Source organism: Musca domestica, unplaced genomic scaffold, assembly GCF_030504385.1.
Source record: "Musca domestica strain aabys unplaced genomic scaffold, Musca_domestica.polishedcontigs.V.1.1 8, whole genome shotgun sequence".
NCBI classification, from domain to species: domain Eukaryota; kingdom Metazoa; phylum Arthropoda; class Insecta; order Diptera; family Muscidae; genus Musca; species Musca domestica.
This window is the reverse complement of record NW_026712409.1, coordinates 15,797,263-15,824,082: the sequence shown is the minus strand read 5'-3', so window position 1 is coordinate 15,824,082 and position 26,820 is coordinate 15,797,263. Positions and strand designations below refer to the sequence as shown.

The window sequence follows — 26,820 nt, the reverse complement described above, 5'->3', positions numbered from 1 at the left end:
TGTCATAGGCTGTAGTATCCATTACGAACTTCAAATACCAAATTTGAAACAATTCCGGTGAAAAAAGTCGCTAAAATCATTAAAATACCGAATATCGGGAGGTACCGTTATATGGGGGATATACGAAGACGTGGACCTGCATAGATAATCTTTTTTCATAGGCTCTAGCATCCATTACGAACTTCAAATACCAAATTTGAAACAATTATGGGGGCTATACGAAGATGTGGACCTGCACAGACAATTTTTTGTCATAGGCTGTAGCATCCATTACGAACTTCAAATGCGAAATTTGAAACAATTCCGGTGCATAATGTCGCTAAAATCATCAAAATACCGAATATCGGGAGGTATCGCTATATGGGGGCTATACGAAGATGTGGACCTGCAGAGACAATCTTTTGTCATAGGATGTAGCATCCATTACGAACATCAAATACCAAATTTGAAACAATTCCGGTGAATAATGTCGCTAAAATCAACAAAGTGCCGAATATCGGGAGGTACCGTTATATGGGGGCTATACGAAGATGTGGACCTGCACAGACAATTTTTTGTCATAGGCTGTAGCATCCATTACGAACTTCAAATACCAAACTTGAAAGAATTCCGGTGAATAATGTCGCTAAAATCATCAGAATACCGAATATCGGAAGGTACCGTTATATGGGAGCTATACGAAGATGTGGACCTGCACAGACAATTTTTTGTCAGAGGCTGTAGCATCCATTTCGAACATTAAATACCAAATTTGAAACAATTCCGGTGAATAATGTCGCAAAAATCTCCAAAAACCCGAATATCGGGAGATACCGTTATATGGGGGCTATACGAAGACATGGACCGGCACAGACAATTTTCTGTCTTAAGTTGTAGTACCTATTACGAACTTCAAATGCGAAATTTGAAATAATTCCGGTGAATAATGTCGCCAAAATAATCAAAATACCGAATATCGGGAGGTACCCTTATATGGGGGCTATACGAAGATGTGGACCTGCAGAGACAATCTTTTGTAATAGGATGAAGCATCCATTACGAACATCAAATACCAAATTTAACACAATTTCGGTGAATAATGTCGCTAAAATCATCAAAATACCGAATATCGGGAGGTACTGTTATATGGGGGCTATACGAAAATGTGGACCTGCACAGACAATTTTCTGTCTTAGGCCTTAGTATCTATTAAGAACTTCAAATACCAAATTTGAAACAATTCCGGTTAATAATGTCGCTAAAATCATCAAAATACCGAATATCGGGAGGTACCGTTATATGGGGGCTATACGAAGATGTGGACCTGCACAGACAATCTTTTGTCATAGGCTGTAGCATCCATTACGAACTTCAAATACGAAATTTGAAACAATTCCGGTGAATAATATCGCTAAAATCATCAAAAAATCGAATATCGGAAGGTACCGTTACATGGGGGCTATACGAAGACATGCACCGGCACAGACAATCTCCTGTCATAGGCTGTAGTATCCATTATGAACTTCAAATACCAAATTTGAAACAATTCCGGTGAATAATGTCGCTAAAATCATCTAAACACCGAATATCGGGAGGTACCGTTATATGGGGGCTATACGAAGATGTGGACCTGCACAGACAATCTTTTGTCATAGGTTGTAGCATCCATTACGAACTTCAAATACGAAATTTGAAACAATTCCGGTGAATAATATCGCTAAAATCATCAAAAAATCGAATATCGGGAGGTACCGTTACATGGGGGCTATACGAAGACGTGGACCGGCATAGACAATTTTCTGTCTTAGGCCTTAGTATTCATTACGAACTTCAAATACCAAATTTGAAACAATTCCGGTGAATAATGTCGCAAAAATCTTCAAAAAACCGAATATCGGGAGATACCGTTATATGGGGGCTATACGAAGACATAGACCGGCACAGACAATTTTCTGTCTTAGGTTGTAGTACCTATTATGAACTTCAAACGCGAAATTTGAAACAATTCCGGTGAAAAATGTCGCTAAAATCATCAAAATACCGAATATCGGAGGTACCGTTATATGGGGGCTGTACGAAGACGTGGACCGGTACAGACAATTTTCTGTCTTAGGCCTTAGTATCTATTAAGAACTTCAAATACCAAATTTGAAACAATTCCGGTTAATGAGGTCGCTAAAATCATCAAAAAACCGGATATCGAGATGCACCGTTATATGGGGGCTATACGAAGATGTGGACCTGCACAGACAATCTTCTGTCATAGGCTGTAGCATCCATTACGAACATCAAATACAAAATTTGAAAGAATTCTGGTGAATAATGTCCCTAAAATCAACGAAGTACCGAATATCGGCAGGTACCGTTATATGGGAGCTATACGAAGACGTGGACCGGCACAGACAATTTTCTGTTTTAGGCCTTAGTTTCTATTACGAACTTCAAATACCAAATTTGAAACAATTCCGGTGAGTAATGTCGCTAAAATCATCAAAAAACAGAGGTACCGTTATATGGGGGCTGTACGAAGACGTGGACCTACATGACCCATTTTCTGTACCAAAAGTCCTGCAGACATAATATACATTTGAGTAAAATTTTATCAATCTACTTCAATTCGTTTGGAAGCTAGAGTGATTTCCACAGACGTCGGAAAAACGGACAGACATCGCTAAATCGGCATAGAAGTTTATGCTGATCAAGAATATATATACTTTGTGGGGTCCAAAATGTATATTTTGCGGAGTTACAAACGGAATGACAAACTTAATATACCCTCCATACTATGGTGGAGGGTACACAAAATATTGCACTATTGGGCATGTCTGTTGTTGGCAAACCAGGATGTAATTCAAAAATTCAATGGATTAAAGTTGCATATCGAAAAACATATCCTGCATTCTACGTTTATTCCAGGTCCTTTTTCTATTACTGAACTTTACAGATAGTGTAGGTTATAAAGTGGGCAACCTAGATGTCCCTCCTCCCGAATAAACGCTCTTGCAATTTTTTTTAATAACTTTTCCAAGCTAATATCCACTTGCCCGGATGCACGCAGGCATTCAGACATCATTTCAAATTGCCATGTGATATTAGACCGGTTGTATAAAAATAGAACAATCCTACATTGGCAATCAGTGCTCACAAATAAACAGCAGCAATTTCCCCGGCAAAATTTGCATGAAGAGAGCCGAGTCCGATTCATGGGTACCATAGACCAACATGTGGTGTTCATCAATTGGCTGGGTAAGTGGTGGGTGTTCGAATGAATTATGGCTTACAATCGAATATAAGGGAAACTAATCAGACTTTGATTGGCCATGCCAATCAACTGTAAAGCTATTCGAACGCATTTTGATTGAGGGAAATGGTAGTGGGAGCGTTGGATGCTATTAAGTTCAAGCGTTTCTAATTAGCCGGGTTATGATGATGACATTCTAATTCATTGCAGCTAATTACACGATGTCGAAATTTTGTAAATATGAGCGGAGAGGGGGAGGAAGAATGTAATAAGGAATTATAGTTGGGGGCTAAATTGTTAGAAGGAAATTAGTATTCAAGTAATGTTGTCAAAAAAAAAAGAAATAAATAAATAAAATTAAAAAAAATAAAAATCTATCAATCAATAAGTGTATTAAAAAATAATTAAACATAATTTTTTTAGATAATTAAATATTAAATTAATTTATTCAACATTTTAAAATATTTTCCTTTCACTCAACTGGATTTCAAAAAGTGGGTAACATTTTTTAAGGGCCAATTTCTATCCAATTTCCCAAGGACTAAAAGAGCTGTGTAAGGAACTTTTTCAATCACCACAAGAACTCAGTTAGTGAGTGATCTTTGAAAAAATAAACTATAATCCAAATTATTTTTCCGGGAAACATTTTTGAAACAATTCACTTTTATTCTTAGAAAAAAATATTAAAATATTAATTAATTTATTCCTAAGAAATATATAAAAAAACGCACCAACATAAGTGTATTAAAAAAATAATTATATATAAAATTAATTTTTTTCAACATTTTAAAATATTTTCCTTCCACTCAACTTGAATTTTTAAAGAATATTTGTTTCAAGGACAAACACACCAATAACCGTCGATTTTTAAAGAACACTCTTCCAAGGAGCAAAACAAGTAGATGTTAAAAACCAGTAAAGAAAGTCCTAAAGTCGGGTGGGGCCGACTTTATGATAGCCTGCACCACTTTGCTAATTTAGTAGAGCTCCACATAACAATTAAATGATTTTATGGGAGAATTTAATAATACACGCTATGATTATAATTATAATTTAAAATTCAAAGGACTAAATATGCCGAATCATTTGTATCTTTTAAATTCGGACTTGTATTGCCCTTCTGATATATATGGGAGCTATATCCAAATCTGAACCGATCTCGATAAAATTTGGCACAGATATTTCTGAGCTGTATTTGATATATTTCCCTGAATATCGTTGTTACGGAGTGCATATTACTGCCGTGGGTAAGAAATATAACAAATCGGATGAACAATATATATGGGAGCTATAGCTATATTTGAACCGATCTTCACCAAATTTGACATGCTAGCTTCTAGACTCAATTCGGTCGTGAGTGCCAAATTCCATTCCATTTGGACAAATATTAAGAGGTAAATCGGACGAAGTTATATATGGGAACTATATCCAAATCTGAACCGATCTCCATAAAATTTAGCAAAGGTATTTCTGAGCTGTATTTGATATATTTTCCCAAATATTGTTGTTACAGAGTGAATATTACGGCTGCGGAGGACAAAAAAAAAAACAAATCGGATGAACAATATATATGGGAGCTATAGCTATATCTGAACCGATTTTGATCAAATTTGGAATACTTATTTTCAGGCCTAATTTGGTTGTATGTGCAAAATTCCATACTATTCGGGCTGATATTGCACGTTTGGTGCACAATAAAAGGCAAATCGGACGAAGATATATATGGGAGCTATATATAAATTTTGACCGATTATCTCCAATTTCAATAGGGTTCGTCCTTGGGCCAAACAAATGTTTTTTGTAAAATTTCATCTCAATCGGATAATAAATGCGACCTGCATTTTGTTCACAAGAATACATGGACGGACGGACAGACGGACTGACATGCATAAATCAACTCAGAAAGTGATTCTATGCAGATCACCAAAAGGAATTATAGGTCTATCTCGTTTCCTTTGCCTGTTACAAACAAATGCACAAAGACATAATACCCTGACCACCTTGTGGTGTAGGGTATAAATATGTATTTTCAGAACAAAATTAGGCATGCTTTATGTAGACTTTTTCCAAAGTTTTTAAGAACGATTTTCAAGGACCAAAAGTGTTTTTTTGGGATTTTTTTATATCTTTTTTTATTTTTTATCATTTTGAGAAAAAAAGAGTATTTTTCAAGGATCAATGGTGGATTTTTAGAATATTTTTCCATAGACAAATAGTTTTCCTTTTTAAGGATATTTTATCTAGCGTTTCAAAAAAAACTACAAACATCTTTTTTTGGTTAATATTTGGGCTAAAAGCGGATTTTTTTGATCTTTTTTTAGAATAAAAAGTGGAGATTAAAAATATTTTTCTGAAGAACCAATAGGCTACCAAACGTAGCTTATTTACACATAGGTGTTTAAAGACAAAAATTAGATTTTCAAGAATTTTTTAAGAATAAAAATAGTATTATCAATTGTCTTTTTTTAAAGGACCAAAGGACCTCCAAGGTTGGATCTTTTTATTATATTTTTTTTTTCAGGAATCCAAAATGGATTTCTAAGATTATTTATTTAAGGGCTAAAAGTGGATTTTATGACAATATTTTCTACGACCAAAAGTGTTTTCATAAGAATATGTTGAATATGTTGTTGAATGATTTATTAACAATACTTTTATCCAGGATAATTCTTTCAAGGACCAAAAGACCTTAAAAATAAGATCTTTAAAAAGATTTTTTTTTCATGACCAAAGGTGGGGTTTCAAGGCGAATTTCAACTGAATTTTTTAACAAAAATAAATTCCCAAGGATCAAAGTTTTGTGATTTTTTTTTGGGATTTTTGTAAAGGTTCAAAAACCTCCAAATATTGATTTTTAAGAATATTTTTCGAATAAATTTTTTAAAGAATTTTTTAAAAAATAAATACATAATATATAAAGACCTGCAAAAAAGTGAAGTTTTTAAAATTATATTTTTTAAGGATTAAAATTTAGTTTTTGGACTTTCTTCGAGGCTTCAAAAACCTACAATCATTGATTTTTAACAATATTTTTAGAAGGATAAACGCCTTTTCAAGGACCAAAAGACCTACAAATTTGAATTTCTTCAAGGACCAGAAATGGATTTCAAGAATTTTTTCTTAAGTACCCAAATAGTACTTTTTCAAGAGCCAAAGGTGCCAAATGTACAAAAGTAGTTCTATGACTAAAAGTGTATTTTTTTAGAATATTTTTCATGGACCACAAGTAGGTCTTCAAAAATGTTTTTAAAGGATGAAAATGCTATGAAAAAAGTTACTTTTTTATAAATATTTTTTTAAGTTGAGATTTGAACATCTTCCAAACATTGATTCTTGAGAAAAATGTTCTAACGATCAAAACCTTCCAAAGTAGATTTTTAAGGACCAAATAGATACTAATTTGATTTTTTCAAGGACCAGATTTGAGGTATTTTTTCTTAGGTACCCAAAGAGTACTTTTTCAAGGACCAAAGGTCCAAAAGTAGTTATATAACTAAAAGTGTGGTTTTTAGAATATTTTTCATGTACAACAAGTAGGTTTTTAAAAATGTTTTTAAAGGCTGAAAATTGTGAAAAGACCTTCAGAAGTGTATTTTTGAAAAAATATTTTCTGAAGGATCAAAAATTTTTTCTTTGGTTTCTTTTAGGTTTCAAACTCCTCTAAACATTGATTTTTAAGAATCTAAGGATCAAAACATTTCAATTGTGGATTTCAAGGAATAATAAAATATTTTCTGAATTTATTTTATTTCAAGGACCAGCAATGAATTTTAAGATTTTTTTCCCAAAGGACCAAAGGTGCCTTTTTAGAATATTTTTTTGAAACACAAGAAAGATGTTCTCATAAATATTTATCAAGGACTTAAAGGTCAAATGACTTACAATCGTGGATGCTTTGAGAATATTTTTTAAGAATTCAAAGTAGATTTCTAAGAATAATTTTTGCAAGGACGCCGATTTTTCAGAATATTTTTCAAGTACCTAAAGTGGTTTTTTTAAGAATATTTTTTAAGTGCCAATTGACCAATATACTTGGGATTTAAAAGAAGAATTTTTAAGTGGATTTTTTAAAGATAATTTTTCTAAGGACCAACTAACTTGCAATGTGAATTTTCAGAACAATTTTTCCGAGTATCAACAGATCTTCGAACGTGGATTCATGAGAATTTTTTTTAGGGACCAAGAAACCTCTAAACGCATGTTTGTTAGAATAGTGTTTTAGGGATAACGAGGGAATTTTAAAGAATTATTTTAAATACCAAAAAGGACACCATGAACTTTTTATAGTAATTTTTTTAAGGAAATGTTTCCAGCACCAACAAGATCTTTTGAAACATATATTTTCCAAAAGATATGGATTTATAAGGAATATTTTTTCAAGGATCACAAGACGAGGATTTTAAAGGTATTTTTTTTTCAAAGACCAAAGAGTAAGAATATTTTTTCATGGACCGAAATTCGAGTTTTTTAGCAATATTTCTTCAAGGACCTACAGAGAATTTTTTAAAAAGTTTTTTCAAGGACCGGAATAATTTTTTCAGAATAATTTTTTAAGGACCAAAAGTATTTTTTTCAGAATATTTTTCAAAGACCGTCAATTTTTTTTACATGACATTGTTTGCAAGGAGTAAAATTGAAAATTCTCCAAACGGGATTCGAAAAAAACAAGGACAAAAAGAAAATACATTATATTTATAACAATTAGAGACAAAACTCCTGAAGATATTTCGAAACTAAAAAGAGGGCCAGACGAAAATTTAACGAATTATTAATAATATTGTTGGAAAAATATAAAAACAATTCTTTCAAAAATATAATGTATGCAGTGGAAAATATTTTTAAGAAATCAAATTTAATCCTTGGAAATTTATCAAAAAATCCATGTTCTTCTTTGAAATCTTTAAACAAACATTTGACCTTTTAAACAATATTTTACTTCAATCCTTCGAAAAAAAAAATCCAAATATTACGTTAATTATTGGAAAATGTTAATTAAATAGCCACGTTGATCCTTGAAAAAAAAAATTAATTTTTAAAAAACTTGTTCAAAATGGTCCTTGCCTCGTCTTAAAAATGCATGATGATCCTTAGAAAAATTTCATACAAATTGATATTTTAAAAAAATATACATATAAAAATACATGTTTACCCTTGAAAAAATATTTCCTGAAAAAATCCTCTTTTCCTAAAAAAAAAATATTTTTAAAACATACACACCTGATAGTCCTTAAAAAAAATATTTAAAACAATGAACGTCTGATAGTCCTTGAAAAAAGTATCAAGGTCTGATAGTCTTTAAAAAAATATTTTTAAAAAGTCCACTAATACCTTAAAAAAATCCATGTTTATGGGGCCTTATAAAAATATTTTAAAAAATATTCCACGTTCATCCTTGAAAACATATTCCTTAAAAGCCTTATTTATTGACCCTTGAAAATATTTTTTAAAAATATACATTTATTGGCCCTTAAAAATATTCCATAAAAATTCTCATTGATTTTGAGAAGCAAACTCTTTAAAAATCAAAATTTGTCTTTAAAAAAATATTTTTAAAAAATACTCAAACACCCACTTTTTTGTTGCTAATGTTTCCCACAAATCGAATTTTCCTATTCCTTTTTAGCCACTTATCTACACCGAATCTTTTTCTCAAATCCAACAAAACGCTCACATTAATTTCAAAATGAATAAATAAATAATAAGATTTGAATTGCCACCGAAACAAATATTTACCAATGTTTGCCGACAAAAGGAAACAATAATTCATTCCATTCCAAAAACCATAAATTCTCTCTCATTCCAAGTTGAGGCCTTAATTTATTTAACCCCATTAAGCTAAGCAATTGCCTGAAAAATATGTTTGCGGCGATTATTTCGTTCCCATATTTATCTTGGCAAATCTTTTGGAAGAGATTGCAAATCTTAACAGGTGACGTTGGTTAATCGCAGACTACTGACTGGCTGGCTCGTACGGCTGTCGGCCTATCTGTCGTCTGGCCAAGCTCAACGGCAGCCGTTTCGACAGCCGGCCATTTGATTGAAATTGTGATTATTTTTTTTTTTTTTTAATACTTTGGTAAGTGAATTATTTGAATAGCAGCTCAGGGTTGCTTAAATTTGTCCAAATTCGTTTGGTAGGCCGTTTTTGACGGCAATATCGATTCATGGTGTTTGTGTGCGTGTGTGTGTGCAGATTTTCCATGGATGACATGGACCACATATTCGAATATTTGTTATTAATTCAATAACCTGTATTTTATTGGCATTTCAAATGAATTTGATGTGATAAACGATTGAAAGGTTCTGCTGGGTGTAAAGTAATAAAAGTAAACAGCAGAAAAACAGAAAAAATTATTACCACTTAGGTTAGGAAATTCAAAAATTTCTACAAAACAATAACAAGCTTTAATCAATGCAAAAATTCGATATTCTCTCCATATTTCATCGTTTGCCTATTTTCAATTGACCCATCCTCATAACTGGGCCCCACACTGTTTTTCATTGAACACGTTTTTTATTTGTTGTTTTGTTTTTTTGTTTTGCTTTTCTTACCGCATACGTGGTTATAAATTTTACGCACATTTTAAAATGATTTTCCAATTTTTTATTTCTATTGGTCTTGAAGTGTGGGCTAAAGTGTGGACATTTAAAGCAAAAATTCAAGAGTAGTTTTTTTTTTTTAGGAAAACACCCATGTTCTTGTTATTGTTTTTTCATGTCAGAGATTTGTCAGACATTTTCGAAATTTAAAGCAGTTAAAATGGGAAAATTATAACTTCGGCATAAGCAGAAGGAATAGATTCCCTACTTATTAAACAAAATATTTTCATATAAAAAATATTAAACGGAATTTTTTTCAAACAATTTTTGAAAAAATTTATAATCAAATCTTTGCAATGTTTTTAATATTTCTAAAATATTTTAATCTACAATTTTATGGCTACAGGGACTAGAGCAATACCATTTGACATCAGGAATCATGGATTTTCTTTTTTAATATTTACCCTGGCCAAGAAATTTTTTAAAAATATGAAGAGCTTCCTGCTTAAGAACCGATTTTTTAAAAAATATTTTTTAGGATTTCCGGGCCATGAGACTTGGATTTAAAAAAAAATATATAGAACAGTGTGGCTTGTTTGTTCGGGATACCGTAGTATTTTGTTGTTGCAAAATGGTCAGGCTTATCCCTTTATTGTTGTTTTTATAAAAACAACGTTTGTTTATTAGTGGAGAACGATGGTAAGTTTACCAGGGGGTAAGGCAAAAAAATATTTTTTAAGGACTTTCAGGCTAATAAATCGGGTTTTTGAAATTTTCAATTACTTTTTGGCCTAGAATTGAAGATTAAAATAAATATATTTCGAGGACTTTCCGATTAAATAAATCGTCGATGTTTTATATTTTTGAAGGAATTACTGCTCAAGGAACTTTTTTTTTAATTTTTGAGAACTTAATGGGTATATAAATGGTAGATTTTTTAAAAATATTTTTAAGGAGTTCTTGGATGAGAGTATTGTTTTGACAAAAATCTTATTATTTTACAAATATTTTCTAATAAAATTCTGATTAAATGTCCCGAATTTTTTAAAAATATTTTACTTATATTTTTTTAATATTTTTTGTTGGCCAAGAATCGTGGATCTTTTAAAATATAATTTTCAAGGACTTCTCTCTTTTCGTAGATTTAAAAAAAATCAAAGACTTCCCTGCTTAATAAATCGTGGATTTTTTAAAAAAATTTTGTCAAGAACTTCCCAGGTGTATAAATTGTCAATTTTTTAAAAACCGTTTTCAAGGACTTTCCGACTGCAGATAAATCGTGGGGTTTTACAAATATTGTTTCAAGGACTTTCCAACTATGTAAATTGTGGATTTCTTAAAGATTTTCGGACCAGGAATTGGGGATTTAAAAAGAAATATATTTTCCAGATTTTTTTTTTTAATATTTTTCAAGGACTTATTGGCTGAGAATCGTGGATCTTTTAAAAGATATATTTCAAAGATTTCCATACATTAAAATCGTCGATTTTTTAAAAGAAATTTCCAAGGACATCCCCACCTTATAAATCGTGGATTTTCCAAAAATATTTGTCAACAACTTTCCGGTTGTAAAAATATGTAAATTTTTTAAAAACAGTTTTCAAGGATTTTTTTATTATATAATTCGTAGATTTTTTGTAATATTTTCTGGGACTTTCCTTTACAGAAACAAGGGATTTTTAAAAAATACTTTCCAGGACTTGCTGGCCAAAAAAATTTGATTTTTTATTGTTTTGATTGTTTTTCAAAATCTTCCCAGTGAATCGTGAATTCCTTTTTCCAAGGATCCCCAGAAAAAAATTCGAATGTTTCACAATTTTTTCCAACAACGAGAGCTTTTTTCTCAGGGACGTCCTTCAATTTTTTTTTCAAGGATGTTTTAAAAATTGCCCTCCCAAAAATTTCAGATTTAAGGCCGAATTTTTTATATTTTCTTTTAAAAAAACCAGAATTTTTTTTAAGGACCTCCTTCAATTTTTTCAAGAACCTCAGATTAATTTTTAAGAGACATTTTGAAATTTTTCCGGTTAAAGATTCTACATTTTTTTAAGACCTTATAACCAAAAACTGGGGATTGTTTAGAACACTTTCTAAAGACTTCCGGAACGAAAATCTACAATTTTTTCAAGGATCTCCTTACAAAAATTCGAGAAATATTCTTAAAAAAATGACATCTGGACTAAAAATTCTGGATTTTTTAAGCGATTCTCTTCGAGGATCTTCTTGCTAAAAATCGAGTTTTTAATTTTTTTGTGGGAGACCTTTTGACAAATAATCGGGAATTAACCACAAAATCAAAGACCTCCCAACAAAAGACACGGGATTTTTAAATATTTTTGAGGACTTCTTAAATATCATTTTTTTGTTAAAATTTTCAATTCAAAAATCGTAGGTGCTTTCAAGATCCTGGAGGTTAAGTATTTCTTAAGGACCTTGTGATAATGACTAAAAATTGGATCAAAATCATGCATTTTTTAGAAATATTTTAAAAATGTTTGTCCAATTGGATATTTTCAAGTTCCTTAGCCAAAAATTTACGATTTTTAACATTTTTTATTCGATGACTTTCCGATCAAATAATCCAGACTTTTTTTCATGGAGCTTCTGTAAAAATCGAGCATTTGTCAAATGTTTCTTTTAAGGCCTCCTGACTAACTATGCAGCATTTGTTTATTATTTTTTCACGATTAAGGGCATTTTTCCAGGACCTCCCGTCGAAAAAATCTTGTTTCTGTGAATATTTGTAACATCCAAAAAATAGTGGATGTTTTCAAGTACTTCATGATCAAAAATCCATTTTTTTGTGATTTTTCCCAGTGTATCTCACTAAAAATCGTTGATTTATAGCAAATATGATGTGACCAACTATTTTTCAAGGAACTGCTAACCACATATCATGGATTTTGACTTACCTTCTGCCCAAAAACTAGGATTCCACAAGATATTGTGACAAATAATAAAAGAAAACCATCAGGTTTCATTCTCTAATTATCGAATAATAGCAACTTAAACTAATTTGCTCGTTTCCAATTTATTGGTAGATGTTGCACGTAAATGGTCTTCCTAGATCTGGAACCAATATTTCCCAAAGACCTATAATCCCTCAGACGTGGCAAAAGATTAACATTTATTATGGGTTTTTGGCTGAAACGCAACGAAATCAGCGTTAACGAATAGTCTGAAGTGCGTCTTTCCTGTATTTGTGAATTCTCCAAAAAGTCACCGGAATGGACATTTTCGTATTTTGTCTACAAAAGTTGGCAAACTATTTCACACATTGAATATTTTTGGGATGGCCATCCAAAACTGCTTCGCTTTTGCAAGGTCCGGTAACCCCCATCCAAATGTGCGTGGGGATCGGGCAATAATAACGACCTGTTGACAAATTTTGCAGTTTTTTGGTCCATTTCAACCCCTAAATATATGGCGATCATCTCCAAAAAGAGTAGGCATCTATTCTGACCCTCATCTTATACCCATGCAAAATTTCGTAAGGATCGGGCCATAAATGCGATTTGTATATGATATCCTGATATCCTAACTACTTAGTTTTGTTAGCTGTAGAAATATTACCAAATGTTTAATTCAAAATGAAAATATGCCAAAAATATGACAAAATTGAAAAAATATGAGAAAATGTTACAAAATCAATATTTTCATCTATAGAAAGATATTTTTATGCGATTTTTTTAGACGTTTTTTCTTTCCTGCCAAGAGGCCATTCTGAATTAATGAGAACTGTCGAAATCAATTCAGCCGTTCTCGACATATAAGAGATCTTTCAAGCATATCCTCTTTGATAGACATATATCGCACATATTTTGCCATATATCCGATTTGTTGGATGTTAACATCAATGTAAAGATCAGAAGTAGCCTTGTCATGGCTTTGTGATTTAGCCGGGATTTAAAATATTCGCGGTTTAATGAAAAATTTTGAATTTTTTCAACACAAAAGATATGGTCTATTTTACCCGCTAAATATTATCCGATGACCACTCAAATTGGTAGGCTTCTTCCCTGCCCTAAACTCTAGCTACATGCGAAATTCCGCGTCGATTGGTCTATAATTGCGACCTGTATAGCTACTGCAAAATCCGACATTTTTTCAGTGTTTGGTCCATTTCAACCCCTAAACATTTGGCGATCATCTCCAAAAGAAATAGGGTTCTATTCTGACCTCAATCCCACCTACATTCTAAATTTCGTGAAGATCGGGCCATAATTGCGACCTGTAGAGTGATTACAAATTAACATGGACAGACGGACAGACGGACAGACGGACGGACGGACATACATAGCTAGATCGACTCAGCTCGGCGAGCTAGGAAGATCCATATATACTTTCCTATGTGGGAAACCAATATTTCGAGGTGTTACATAATTTTTGGCCCAATCAAACTTATAATACCCCCAACACATAGTGTTGTAGGGTATAAATATATATTTATATGTATATATCAGTTTTTTTTTCTGTCCAAATAAAATTCAAAACTCGAGAATTTGTTTTTTTTTTTTGTCAAGAGCTTGTTAATCAGAAATAGAGGATTTTTCTTAAAACCTTCTGACTTATAAATCCAGTATTTCATAAAGAATAAACTCAATTATTTTTGTATTTTATTTATTTATTTATTTATTTATTAATCTTGACTTCGTTACCAAAAAAAATGATTTTTTTTCCAGATATACATATTTAAAATCAAAATTCGGTTATTAAATATATGTCAAAGATCTCCTAATTAAAAATCCTGGATTTTTATACCCTCCACCATACTATGGAGGGTATATTAACTTTGTCATTGCGTTTGTAACTCCTCGAAATACTCATATCAGACCCAACAAAGTATATATATTCTTGATCAGCGTAAAATTCTAAGTCGATTTAGCGATGTCCGTCTGTCTGTCTGTCTGTCTGTCTGTCCGCCTGTCTGTCTGTCCGTCTGTCTGTTGTAATCACGCTATCTTTCGAATGAATTGAGATAGGTGGCTAAAATTTTGCACACATGTTTATTTTTCCAGTAGGCAGGTTAAGTTCGTAAATGGACCATGTAGGTCCACGTTTTCATGTAGCCCCCATATAACGGTACCACCCTATATTCGGTATTTTGATGATTTTAGCGACATTATTCACGGGAATTATTTCAAATTTGGTATTTGAAGTTCAAAATGGATACTACACCCTAAGACGGAAAATTATCCGTGCAGGTCCAGGTCTTCGTATAGCCCCCATATAACGGTACCTCCCGATATTCGGTATTTTGATGATTTTAGCGACATTATTCACGGGAATTGTTTCAAATTTAATATTTAAAGTTCAAAATGGATACTACACCCTAAGACAGAAAATTGTCTGTGCAGGTCCACGTCCTCATATAGCCCCTATATAACGGTACCTCCCTATATTCGGTATTTTGATGATTTTAGCGACATTATTCACCGGAATTGTTTTAAAATTGGTATTTGAAGTTCGTTATGGGAACTGCAGTCTGTGACAGAAAATTGTCTGTTCGGGTCCAGGTCTTCGTATAGCCCCCATATAACGGTACCTATTTTGATGATTTTAGCTATACTATTCACCGTTTATTTCAAGTTTCGAATTTGAATATGGTAATGGCTTATGACAAATAATGCATATGTATGTCCGCGTCGTATAGACCCCAAAATAACGGCTATATTCGGTATTTTTAAAATTTTAACAGAATTTTTTAAGGATTTTATTTTTTGAAAATTTCCAAATTCGTTGCAAATGGTGGAGGGTATTAAAAGTTCGGCCCGGCCGAACTTACTGCTTTTTAACTTGTTTTCAACTACTTTTTTAAGGACTTCCAGAATTAGGGACCATTAAAAAAATCTTTAAATTGAAAAAAATTAAACTGAACGAAAATCCTGGTTTTCCAGAGGATATTTTCAAATAGTAATATTATTTCTTATATTTTTATACTTTTTGGTTATCCATCCATACATTTGTATAAAACCGAGATCTTTTTCGAAAGATTTTTTAGATTTTTTAAGATCTGTGGTCAAAATCCGATTATTAAATATATTTTTTGTTCAAAATTATGATTTTTTAGAACTTCTCTAACTGCAAGGATTCCTGACCTAAATTCTAACCTATATGTTCCTTATTCGTTTTCATACATTTCACATGTCGTGTATAGTGATCCTCCCTGTCGCTTTTAGTAGCCGCCTTCCATTACTCATTTTTATTATTTCTTAAATTTTATGTTAACTTTTTGGTTATCCATACAAACAAATGCATATACATATATTTCAATCTACATTTGTATGTTTTGATGGCTGTTAAATGAATTCGAAAACGCAGTCAACAATGTTGGAATACAGTTTTGGCCAATTAGAAGATATACGTATATCTGTTGGATTTTTGTATTTCATTAGCCTTGTATTGTTGTCCCATGTGGTCGCTGTTGGCTGGCTGTCTGTCTGTCCGTCTGGCTGCTGGCAATGCTCGCATGTGTCACCCCGATTTTCTGCCACCATCACTTGTGGCACATTTCAATGCATTAACGCATGGCGTGGCAGCGACAACATTTTAACTATAAATATTGTTGCAATTTCTAGAGAACTGATTAGTTGCAGTCGCTAACAAAATCGAATTGGAGTAGTGGCGTTGAAATATAAACTACTGAGAAAATATAAAATATTCCTCTGTTCTTTTCATAAAAGTCCGGAAAACAAACCAAAAATGAAATTCATTGTAAGTCTTTGTTGTGGAATAATGACAGAAATTCGTTGAATTTAGTTGGGAAATTTTTTTTTTTTTTAAATTTAACACCCTGGAATTGTCAAAAACTGTGTGTGATAAGTGAGAGGGTCCCAAAGGACCCACAAAAATTATTCCAGTTCAATACAGGCATTTTTCTGGAAGAAATTCAAAATCCATGTTAGTGCGAAAGTGTTGGTATAATTGTGGACTTTTAAGTTTGTGTTGTCCTGTTAGATCTTGGATCACAGGATGTGAAAATAAAGGAAATCATTTTTGAAAAAAAAAAATAAATAAAAATTTGTAATTATTTATTGTAGGGTCCTAGAATCTCATAGCTGATGAAAGGGTTAAAAATAATTCCCTACAGTTTTTATTTTGTGAAATATTTTCACATTGAACATATGTCCTTGAACTGTTCTGAAATGTGTATAAATACTTCAAAAAGTTAAGGCCAAAAAAAATAAGCTATGATTCCTAACACAAAGCAAAAAAAAAAAACAAAAAACATTTTAAATCAACAGCACGTAAAGCAAAGTGGACAAAAAAACAGGAAGCTTCCAGTGAACACAAATCACAGAACAGATTGAACTTTTTTTCCGGGAAAACAATGAAATATTTTCAATAAAAATTATTAGACTGAAGCCTTCCGTTGAAAGTGCTTGACAGTTCTCAAAAAAAAAAGACCTCATGGGAAATGAACTAAAAAAAATGTGTGTCAGAATATGAAAGGAATTTTTTTCAGGACCGAGGGAGAAAGTTATTTTTAGCTAGATTTAGAAAATTGAAATAAGAACAAAAACAATATTAATTTCGGCCGGCATAAACATTCTGTTTCCGCCACAATGTAAAAATGTATAGCACAAAATATAATTGCAGGAAAAACTGAATGGATTTTGAAATTAGAGCTAAGAAGTTTAATAGTATCAGTCGGTTTTGCCGACACATGTATACACCCACCAGCCTTGAGTTATGATTATTCACACTGTTGACCCTCTATGGGGGAGGTTCCGAAGCAGTTGTCCAATATTGTCCAGTTCGTATGTGAACTAAGTCTGATATAAATATTACAACGTGGCATATTTGGCCTATGTCGTTTATTTCCATACTTTATATGAGATATGTGCAAATTTTTGGAAAATGTGGAAATATCGGACCGAAATATTCCACTTCATCTAATACAGATAAAAATATTGGTATGTGGAAGATTTAAAGGAAATCGAACATTGATATCCAATTTTATGCGAAATCATAAATTCCGATAAATTATATACTAGTATCCGATTTCTAGTCAAGAGAAATATTTAGATATAGCAAGTTGTATAGAATTGCCGACTTGTTTCAAAAGTTATGACAGATATAAATATTGGAAATTGTGAACCTATGTGGGTGAGGTATCAGAAGAGGTTGGCAGACATCTTTCATATTCACAAAAGATTTTGGATGTGTGAAGTTTGAAGAGACTGGGATGCTTATTTCACGTTTTGCTGTACAAAATTTTGAACCTTTTTTTGGGGAAGTACCGGAAGGAATGCGCCGATATATCTCATTTTCACAGCAGATCTTGTGTTAGTAAAAATAATGGCATGTGTATAATTTGTGGAGAACAATAATGTTTATTTCGGATTTTATGATCGCATAGGTTATTCAAAACTTTGACCCTTTGTGGGGGAGGTACCAGAAGGAATGGTCCGATCTCTACCATCTTTATAACAGATCTTGTGTTGATGGAAATATTGAGATGTACCAATTCTGAATGGAACCGGATGTTAATTTCGTGTTTTATGAGCTTCATGAATATTCAAAGTTTTGACCCTTTGTGGGGGAGGTACCAGAAGGAATGGTCCTATATATTCCATCTTCACACCAGAGTTTGGGTTAATAAAAATATTGGGATGTGTGAAATTTGAAGACAATCGGACTCTAACATCACATTTTATCAGAGTTGTAATTATTCAAAATTTTGACCATTTGTGGGGGAGGTACTTGATGGAGTGGACCGATATTGTCCATTTTCGCACTTTATCTAGCACTGACGCAAATATTAGGATTTGCAAAGTTGGAGCAAAATCGGACCCTTTCTCTTTCTGTGCAAAAAGTATATTTTTTTAAACATTTCGACCTTTTGTGAGAGAGGTGCCAGAAGGAGTGGACCGAATTCGATCTAAATTTGACAAAAATATTACGATGTCCCTAGTTTGGACCAAATCGGATACTTCCTTCGAGATTTATCGTGCGCACCAGCCATATAGATAGATAGACATACAGACGGACGCACATCTCTAGACCGACTTCAAATATCCTGCAACGGATTTAGTCCAAAGAGACCTGGGGTCTAAAGCCGATATTTAGATGGGGCAAGTTTTGGCCGTATCAAAGGATATATACCAAAGGATATGACTCGTTAAAAATAAATATTTTAAATATTTTTCTAAAAAAGTAGACGATTAAATTGCTGTGAGAAGATATAAATACTTAAGAAATGTATTGTGAAAATTTCTCTAGAGGAAACATTTGAAAATCCCACGATTACGAATCTTTGAAAAAATATTCTTTAAAAAATTGCCAGCCTTAGAAAATAATCTTCATAAAATCCAGGTGTTTGTCCAAAAAATCCACGTCTTTGGAAAAATATATTTTTTAAATCATGTCCTTAAAGCATTTGTGTTTTTAAATCCATTTACTTAAAATATTTATTTTTAAAACAATCATTGTCCTTAATTTTTTTAAGTTTTAAATTCACGTTCTTTATAAATCCATGTTCTCCAAAGAATTTAAAAATCCATATTCGTTAACTTTATTTTATAAAGTCCACATCCTTACAAAAATGTCCTTCGATAAATCCATGTCCTTAAAAGAATTTAAAAATCCATGTCCTTAACAGAATGTAAGAATCCATGTCCCTAAATTTTATTTTATAAAGTCCACGTCCTTACACAAAACATTCATTAATAAATCCAGGTTCTTATTGGGATTTAAAAATCCATGTCCTTAAATTTCATTTTAAAAAACCCACGTCCTTACAAAAATATTTGTTAATAAATCCCCGTCCTTAAAAGAATTTAAAAAATTTAAAAATTAATGTCCTCATTTTTTTTAGAAAATCCAAGTTCCTCCAAAAATATTCTTTAATAAATGCATGTTCTTAAAAGAATTAAAAAAAAAATAAAAATATATGTCCTTATTTTTTTTTTAGAAAATCCACGTTCTTCCAAAAATATTCGTTAATAAATCCGCTCCTAAAATAATTTAAAAGATTTAAAAATCAATGTCCTTAAATTTTTTTAAAATTCCAAGTTCCTTCAAAAATTTTCTTTAATAAATCCACGTCCTTAAAAGAGTTTAAAAAATTTAAAAACATGTCTTTAATTTTTTTAAAAAACAAGTAAAAAAACATTAAGTTCGGCCGGGCCAAACTTTTAATACCCTCCACCTTAGGGTAAAAGAAACATTAGAAGAAATGTGGCAAAAACCATTAAAATGCCGATTATGGGGAGGTACCGTTATATGGGGGCCACACCAAAACGTGGACCTATAATTACAATGTTTCGCCACACGGACTAGGACCCATTATGACCCACAAATACCAATTTTTAGACAAATCAGTGAAAAAAATGTGGCAAAAATCATCAAATTACCGAATATCGGGAGGTACCGTTATATGGGGGCTATACCAAAACGTGGACCTATAATTATAATGTTTCGCCACACGAACTAGGACCCATTATGACCCACAAATACCAATTTTTAGAGAAATCCGTGAAAAAATGTGGCAAAAATCATAAAATTACCGAATATCGGGAGGTACCGTTATATGGGGGCTATACCAAATCATGGACCCATACATGCAATGTTTCGCCACCGGAGCTGGAACCCATTATGACCAACAAATACCAATTTTCAAACAAATCCGTGAAAAAATGTTGCAAAAATCATCAAATTACCGAATATCGGGAGGTACCGTTATATGGGGGCTATACCAAATCATGGACACATACATGCAATGTTTCGCCACCGGAGCTGGAAACCATTATGACCCACAAATACAAATTTTTAGACAAATCCGTGAAAAAATACCGAATATCGGGAGGTACCTTTATATGGGGGCTATACCACAATGTGGACCTATACATACAATGTTTTGCCACACGCTCAGGGACCCGTTATGACCTACAAATACCAATTTCCAGACAAATCCGTGAAAAAATGTGGCATAAATCATCAAAATACCGAATATCGGGAGGTAACGTTATATGGGGACTATACCAGAACGTGGACCGATATATCTCATTTTCAATACCAACCATCCTAGACACAATGCAAATAGCTCTGCTAAATTTTGGCGCTCTACGTCAAATATTGTGGGCTGTATCGTGATTTCAACAGACAGACAGACGGACATCGTTAAATCGACTTAGAATTTTATGCTGATTATGAATATATATACTTTATGGGGTCTAAGACGAATATTTAAGGATGTTACAAACGGAATGACAAAGTTAATATACCCTCCTTTTCAAGGTGGAGGGTATAAAAATCCACGTCCTTACAAAAATATTCGTTATTAAATCCACGTCCTTAAAAGAATTTAAAAGACTTAAAAATTAATGTCCTTAATTTTTTTTAGAAGATACACGTTCCTCCAAAAATTCAATAAATCCACGCCCTTAAAAGAATTCAAAAATCCCCCACGTTAAAATAATATTTTATAAGAATTCACATCCTTTAAAAATTATTATATCCATGTCTTTAAAATAAAATTATATAAAAATCCACGTCCTTAAAAAATATACATAAAAAATCCGCGTCCTCTAGAAACATCTACAAAAAGTTCATATCCTCAAAAAAATATTCTTTGAATAAAATCCACGTCCTTAAAAAATTAGATTTGGAAAAAAAAATCACTTTGTGATGGTCGCTAAAAAAATAAATAAAGAAAAAACAAAGTCCGGTTTTATAGATGAGAAGTCCTAAATAATATATTCGTAGAAAAATCCACTGTTATAAAGTCCAATTTGAAAAAAATATTAGTCTTGCAAATATATTTTTTAAAAATAAAATCAGCAACTAAATTTTCTTGCAAAAGCTTTTTTTTTTTTGTAGAATCCACAATCCTTAAAAAAATAAATCCTTCAAAAAAAATTATTTAAAACGTCCACAACTCTAAAGTTTTTCAATTAACATTTTCTAAAAGTTCTATGCCTCTATTATATTTTTTGATACGTCTTTAAAAAAAATCCATCCAAAATCCATCCTATGAAACAGCCAAATCCTTGAAAAAAAAAAAAAAAAAAACAATCCACTATTATAAATTTCTGTGAAATTTGAAAAATATTCCTAAAACACAATAAACTATTCATTGAAAACCCAAGTCCTGGTACATATTTCCTTGAAAAATATTCTTTAAAAATATTTCTCAAAAATGCTATTCTGAAAAAAAAATACTTTAGTGGATACAAGTCCCTAAAAATAATCTTCGAAAAAATTTCAAGTCCTTGAAAAAAAATTCTACTCGGAAAATTATTCTGCGAAAAAAATACAAGTCCATGAAATACATTTCCTTGAAAAATTGGAATTTTGTTATGCAAAGCTCATACTCAGAAATAGTACAACAGACAATCATAAGTTCCATTCAGTTTGAAACAATTTGTAAATACTTAGTTTTATATTATTTTTCGGAATATTATATATGTTTAGTAAATTGAACATTTTCAGTCCTCAAATTACCAAAAATATTGAAACTGATAAATGCAACTGATTAGCAGTCCTCAATTATTGAAAAACAATTGTGTTTTAATTATATTTATTAGATAATATCTCTCTCCCTCTCTCAAAAATTTCGCTATGTTTGTAAACATGCAAAATCAAATTTTGAAATTTTCCATTAGTTATGAAAACAGCCCTCCACACTGCGATTCAACTATCTTCGCCATTGTATGTCGAAACAAAAGGTCAACAATGCAATTAATGTTTCGAAAAAAACACCCATTACAATCATTAAAGGGAACTTAGGGCCAGTTTCTAAACCAACCTCCTCTCTCCGTCGAAATAAGAAAATCATTAAAAACTAGTGTGGCACAGCCAGGATCCTTTGTTGAACTGAGAAATTTTTCCAAATTGCTTTCGTTCCGTTCTTGTCTTCGTTGCCTCGTTCCTCGTAATGAGATTTCTAATTAAATGTGTAATGAAGAAGATTAACAATTGAGTTAAGGACCCCACGAAACAATGATGTCGTTTGTTAAGCGGTCAAAGGATGGCAAGCTAGAGAGTGAAGAGGGAGAGGAGGAGTAGTGGAGAAAGTCAAAGTGGACCATTAATTCAATTTTCAAATTTTGAAAAGTGGATGCTCATACCTGCTTTGCTGTTGAAGAAAAAGTGTTCGGCAAACGTTTGTAAATAATTGGATAGTTGGCAGTTGCTGCTCTTGTTCTAAATTGTTTAATGAAAAGTAAAAACCACAATAGCAACATTCTCTCTCTCTCCCTTCTTCTCATTCCCCTTGAATTCGAAAATAAAAAGACATTCACGTTTCTCCTCTAATTTTTTATACCCTCAGCCATATGGCTAGAGAGGGTATATATCATTTGATACGCCCAACACGTGTCTCATCGAAATAAAGGTTTTACACTTTAGGTCTCTTTGAACCAAATCCGTTTCAGGAAATTTGGAGTCGATCTAGCGATGTCCGTCCGTTCGGCCGTCTGTCTGGCTGGTGGGCACGATAAATCTCGAAAAGAGTATCCGATTTGCTTAAAACTTGGTGCATCGTAATATTATTCTCTATCTTAGATTGAGTTCGGAGATGGGCAATTTCGGTGCACTCTTTCTGGTACCTCCCCCCAGCTCGAAATTTTCAAAAAATATTTTACTGCACAGAAAGAGAAAGAATAATCCTATTGTGCTCTAACTTTGCAAATCCCAATATTTACGTCAGTGCTGAGTCAGATGCGAAAATGGACAATACCGGTCCACTCCATCAAGTACCTCCCCCACAAAGGGTAAACAATTTTAAATATTTTCAGCTCTTATAAAATGTGATGTAAGAGTCCGATTGTATTTAGATTACACTCATCACAATATTATTATTAACCCAAGGTCTGATGCGAAAATGCAATATATCGGTCCACTCCTTCTGGTACCTCCCCCACAAAAGATCAATGTTTTGAATAACCAAAATGATCATAAAATCCGAAATAAGCATCCGATTCTCTTCAAATTACACACAACACAATATTTTTATTAACCCAAGGTCTGGTATAAAGATGGAATATATCGGTCCACTCCTTCTGGTACCTACCCCACAACGGGGGTAGCTCATAAAACACGAAATTAACATCCGATTCCCTTCAGACTTGGCGCATCTCAATATTTCCATCAACACAAAATCTGGTATAAAGAAGGTAGAGATCGGACAATTTCTTCCGGTACCTCCCCCACAAAGGGTCAATCAATCCGAAATAAGCAATTGATTTTCTTCAAATTACAACCATCCCATTATTTCTACTAACACAAGATCTGCTGTGAAGATAGGATATATCGGTCCACTCCTCCTGGTACCTACCCCAGAAAGGATCAACAATTTTGAATATCCATGAAGCTCATAAAATGCGAAAGTAACATCCGATTCCATTCTGACTTGGTACATCTCAATATTTCTATCAGCACAAGATCTGTTACAAAGATGGTCGTGATCGAGCCATTCCTTCTGGTACCTCCCCCACGAAGGTTTCAAATTTTTGAAGAACAAAACGCCTATAAAAACGTGAGATAAGCATCCAACTCTCTTCAAATTTCACACATCCAGCCATTTTTACTAACGCAAATTCTCTTATGAAGGTGATAGGTATCTGCCAACCCCTTCTAATACCTTACTCCCAAAGTGTAAGAATTTTCAATACTTTTGTATGTCATAACTTGTCAGCGATTCTTTACAAATTGCTGTATCTACATATTTCTCTTAACCAGAAATCTGATATGAATATGTAATTAATCGGAATTTATGATATAATCGGAAAAATTGGATATAAATGTTCGATTTCCTTTAAATTTTGCACATATCAATATTTTTATCTGCATTAGATGAAGTGGAAAATTTCGATCCGATATTTCCACATTCGCACATATCTCATATAAATTATAAGAGAGGTAGACGACAAATATGGCACGTTGTAATATTTATATCAGACTTAGGTCACATACGAACTGGACAATATTGGCCAACTGCTTCGAAACCTCATACCCATAAAGGGTTAACAGTTAGAATATCCATAACTCAAGGCTAGGGGTATATATCTGTCGGCAAAACCGACTGATACTATTTAAGTGGCTTCCCTTTCATTCGAAAGGCAACATATACAGGGTGAGTTAAAAAAACTGCAACAAAGTCAAATGCCATAATTTTTACTTTTTTTTTTAATTTTATTAAATGAAAGCATTCGTATTTGGCCTCCAAATTTTTAAACAAGACACCACGTAGCAGTGACTTACTGACTGAAGGGCCAGCCAGTCAACTCACTATCCCCCCATCAATATTGCGTAAAACTTTCCATTGTTGAATTTCCATTGAATTCATTCATTTCCCCCCTTCGCCAACTCTAATTACAGATCCTTTTACTGGTCGTGGCTGTTGCCGTGTGTCAGGCAGCTCCTGTGGACGATGAGTCTGCCGCCAAATCGAAACGTGGACTACACCTAGGCTTGGGTTATCATCATGCCCCCTTTGTCTCACACTCCTATGTGGCTCCAGCTGTTGTTCATCATGCTCCAGTTATTGCCCACGCACCGCTCATTGCCCATGCTCCCATCTACACCTCACATCACATTGTGCCGGCCTACCATTCGTATCATCATTTCAAGTAAAAAAAAAAGAAAATTAAAAACAAAAAAAATATTCCAACACCTACATCAACGCATCCTTCTTCGAAAATCTGACTCGCAGACATGTTTGATGCAACTTCACGGAAATTTATGAAATTTATGAAAAAAAAAAAAAAACAAAGGACAACAAAATAATTCAACCGAAAATTTATTTGACAAGGCTTTCAATATACGTTTTGTTTCATTTCAATTAAAGTGGACAAATTTCGATGGAAATAATAAAAAGAGGTCATGAAAAATTGTGAGTTTTTTTAATTTCGTGGTTTTCATTTTGGTTTGAGGTGAACGAGAACGTTTACCGTGGGCAGGGGTAGTGAGAAATTTGGGGGAGAGGAAGGGGAAAACAGAAGGGCTGGATCTAGAATCATGAAATTTTGCATGGGAGTCGATTGTGGTTCGAAGGGTTCAGTTGAAATGTGATTTTTGGAAATTCGTACCAGGAGTGAACGAAAGGTACCAAAAAGATGTCATCTTTCTACCATTGAGTTCTACAAAACTTTAAACATTTAGCTTTTGTTAGAGTAAGACCGTGAAAAGTCAGAACTCTTTAGTCTTCGTTTTGAAGTGCAGGAAAGTCTTGGAAACTCCTGGGTTGTCAATAAAACTCTGTTGGGTTCCAGGTCATTACAATGTACCAGGTAGTGAGACTGCAGATTAATTGGTAAGGCTGGATATCCCATCAACTGTCATTGAAGTTGAAAACATGATTAGACCACCCCTGTGCAACTTCTCTCGGGCACTACAGGTTGAAATGAAAAAAATTCCAACCAACTTCAGACTGCTGTCATTTCTAAGCCACTCGTCCGACAGCTGTTAAAATTATTCCTGTGACAGCTCATTATATTGTGTACAATCGTACAAAAGCATTTTGGTGAGAATTTTCCAGAAAAAAAGTTATTCGTGATGGTACTCAAGCGTGATAGTGTGATTTCTTTATATTTGGCTGGAAAACCCCACAAGTGGCTATCGTTAGAGTACTCCAGCATTTAAATGTGAACAAATCTTTTGAGCCTCATACCATCGCTCGTTACCGTGATACTGGTAGCGTAGCCCGACATATGTCAAGGAAGTGGACGGAGGAAAACAGCAACATAAGCAGAAATGGTTCGAAAAGTAAAAAAAGCGTCTTCATCGAAACCCACGTCGCAGTCGCCGAAAAATGGCTCGTGAGCGGAACATATCGCAATATTCCATTCGGCAAATATTGAAAAATGAGCTCGGGGTAAAGCCATTGAAATTCCAAAATGTGCAAGAACTTACACCGCAATAGAAATGAAAATAGACTCAAAAGAGCTAAAGAGTTGCTTGGCTTGGCCGAAATTGGTGAACTGTCGAATTTGGTTTTCTCGGTCTTCGATGAGATAACATTCGTTGTCCAGCAGTTTGTCAACAAACAAAATGATCGTGATTACCTGTCAAAGAGGTAAGCTGAAAATGTACACCTTCGGTTGGCCACCAGAACT

General features: G+C 33.0%; 2 protein-coding genes across 3 annotated transcripts in view; one reads left to right on the top strand and one right to left on the bottom strand.

The window, feature by feature from the left end:
- LOC101899842 (G-protein coupled receptor dmsr-1) overlaps positions 1-26,820 on the bottom strand; it is a 455,946-nt gene that overhangs the window by 45,407 nt on the left and 383,719 nt on the right. The gene's annotated exons all lie outside the window — the stretch shown is intronic.
- Positions 16,356-25,523, top strand: LOC101889514 (uncharacterized). Its single transcript, XM_005177015.4, has 2 exons — positions 16,356-16,474; positions 25,085-25,523. The coding sequence occupies exons 1-2, from the start codon at positions 16,463-16,465 to the stop codon at positions 25,337-25,339; spliced, it is 267 nt and encodes an 88-aa protein (XP_005177072.1). The 5' UTR covers positions 16,356-16,462; the 3' UTR covers positions 25,340-25,523.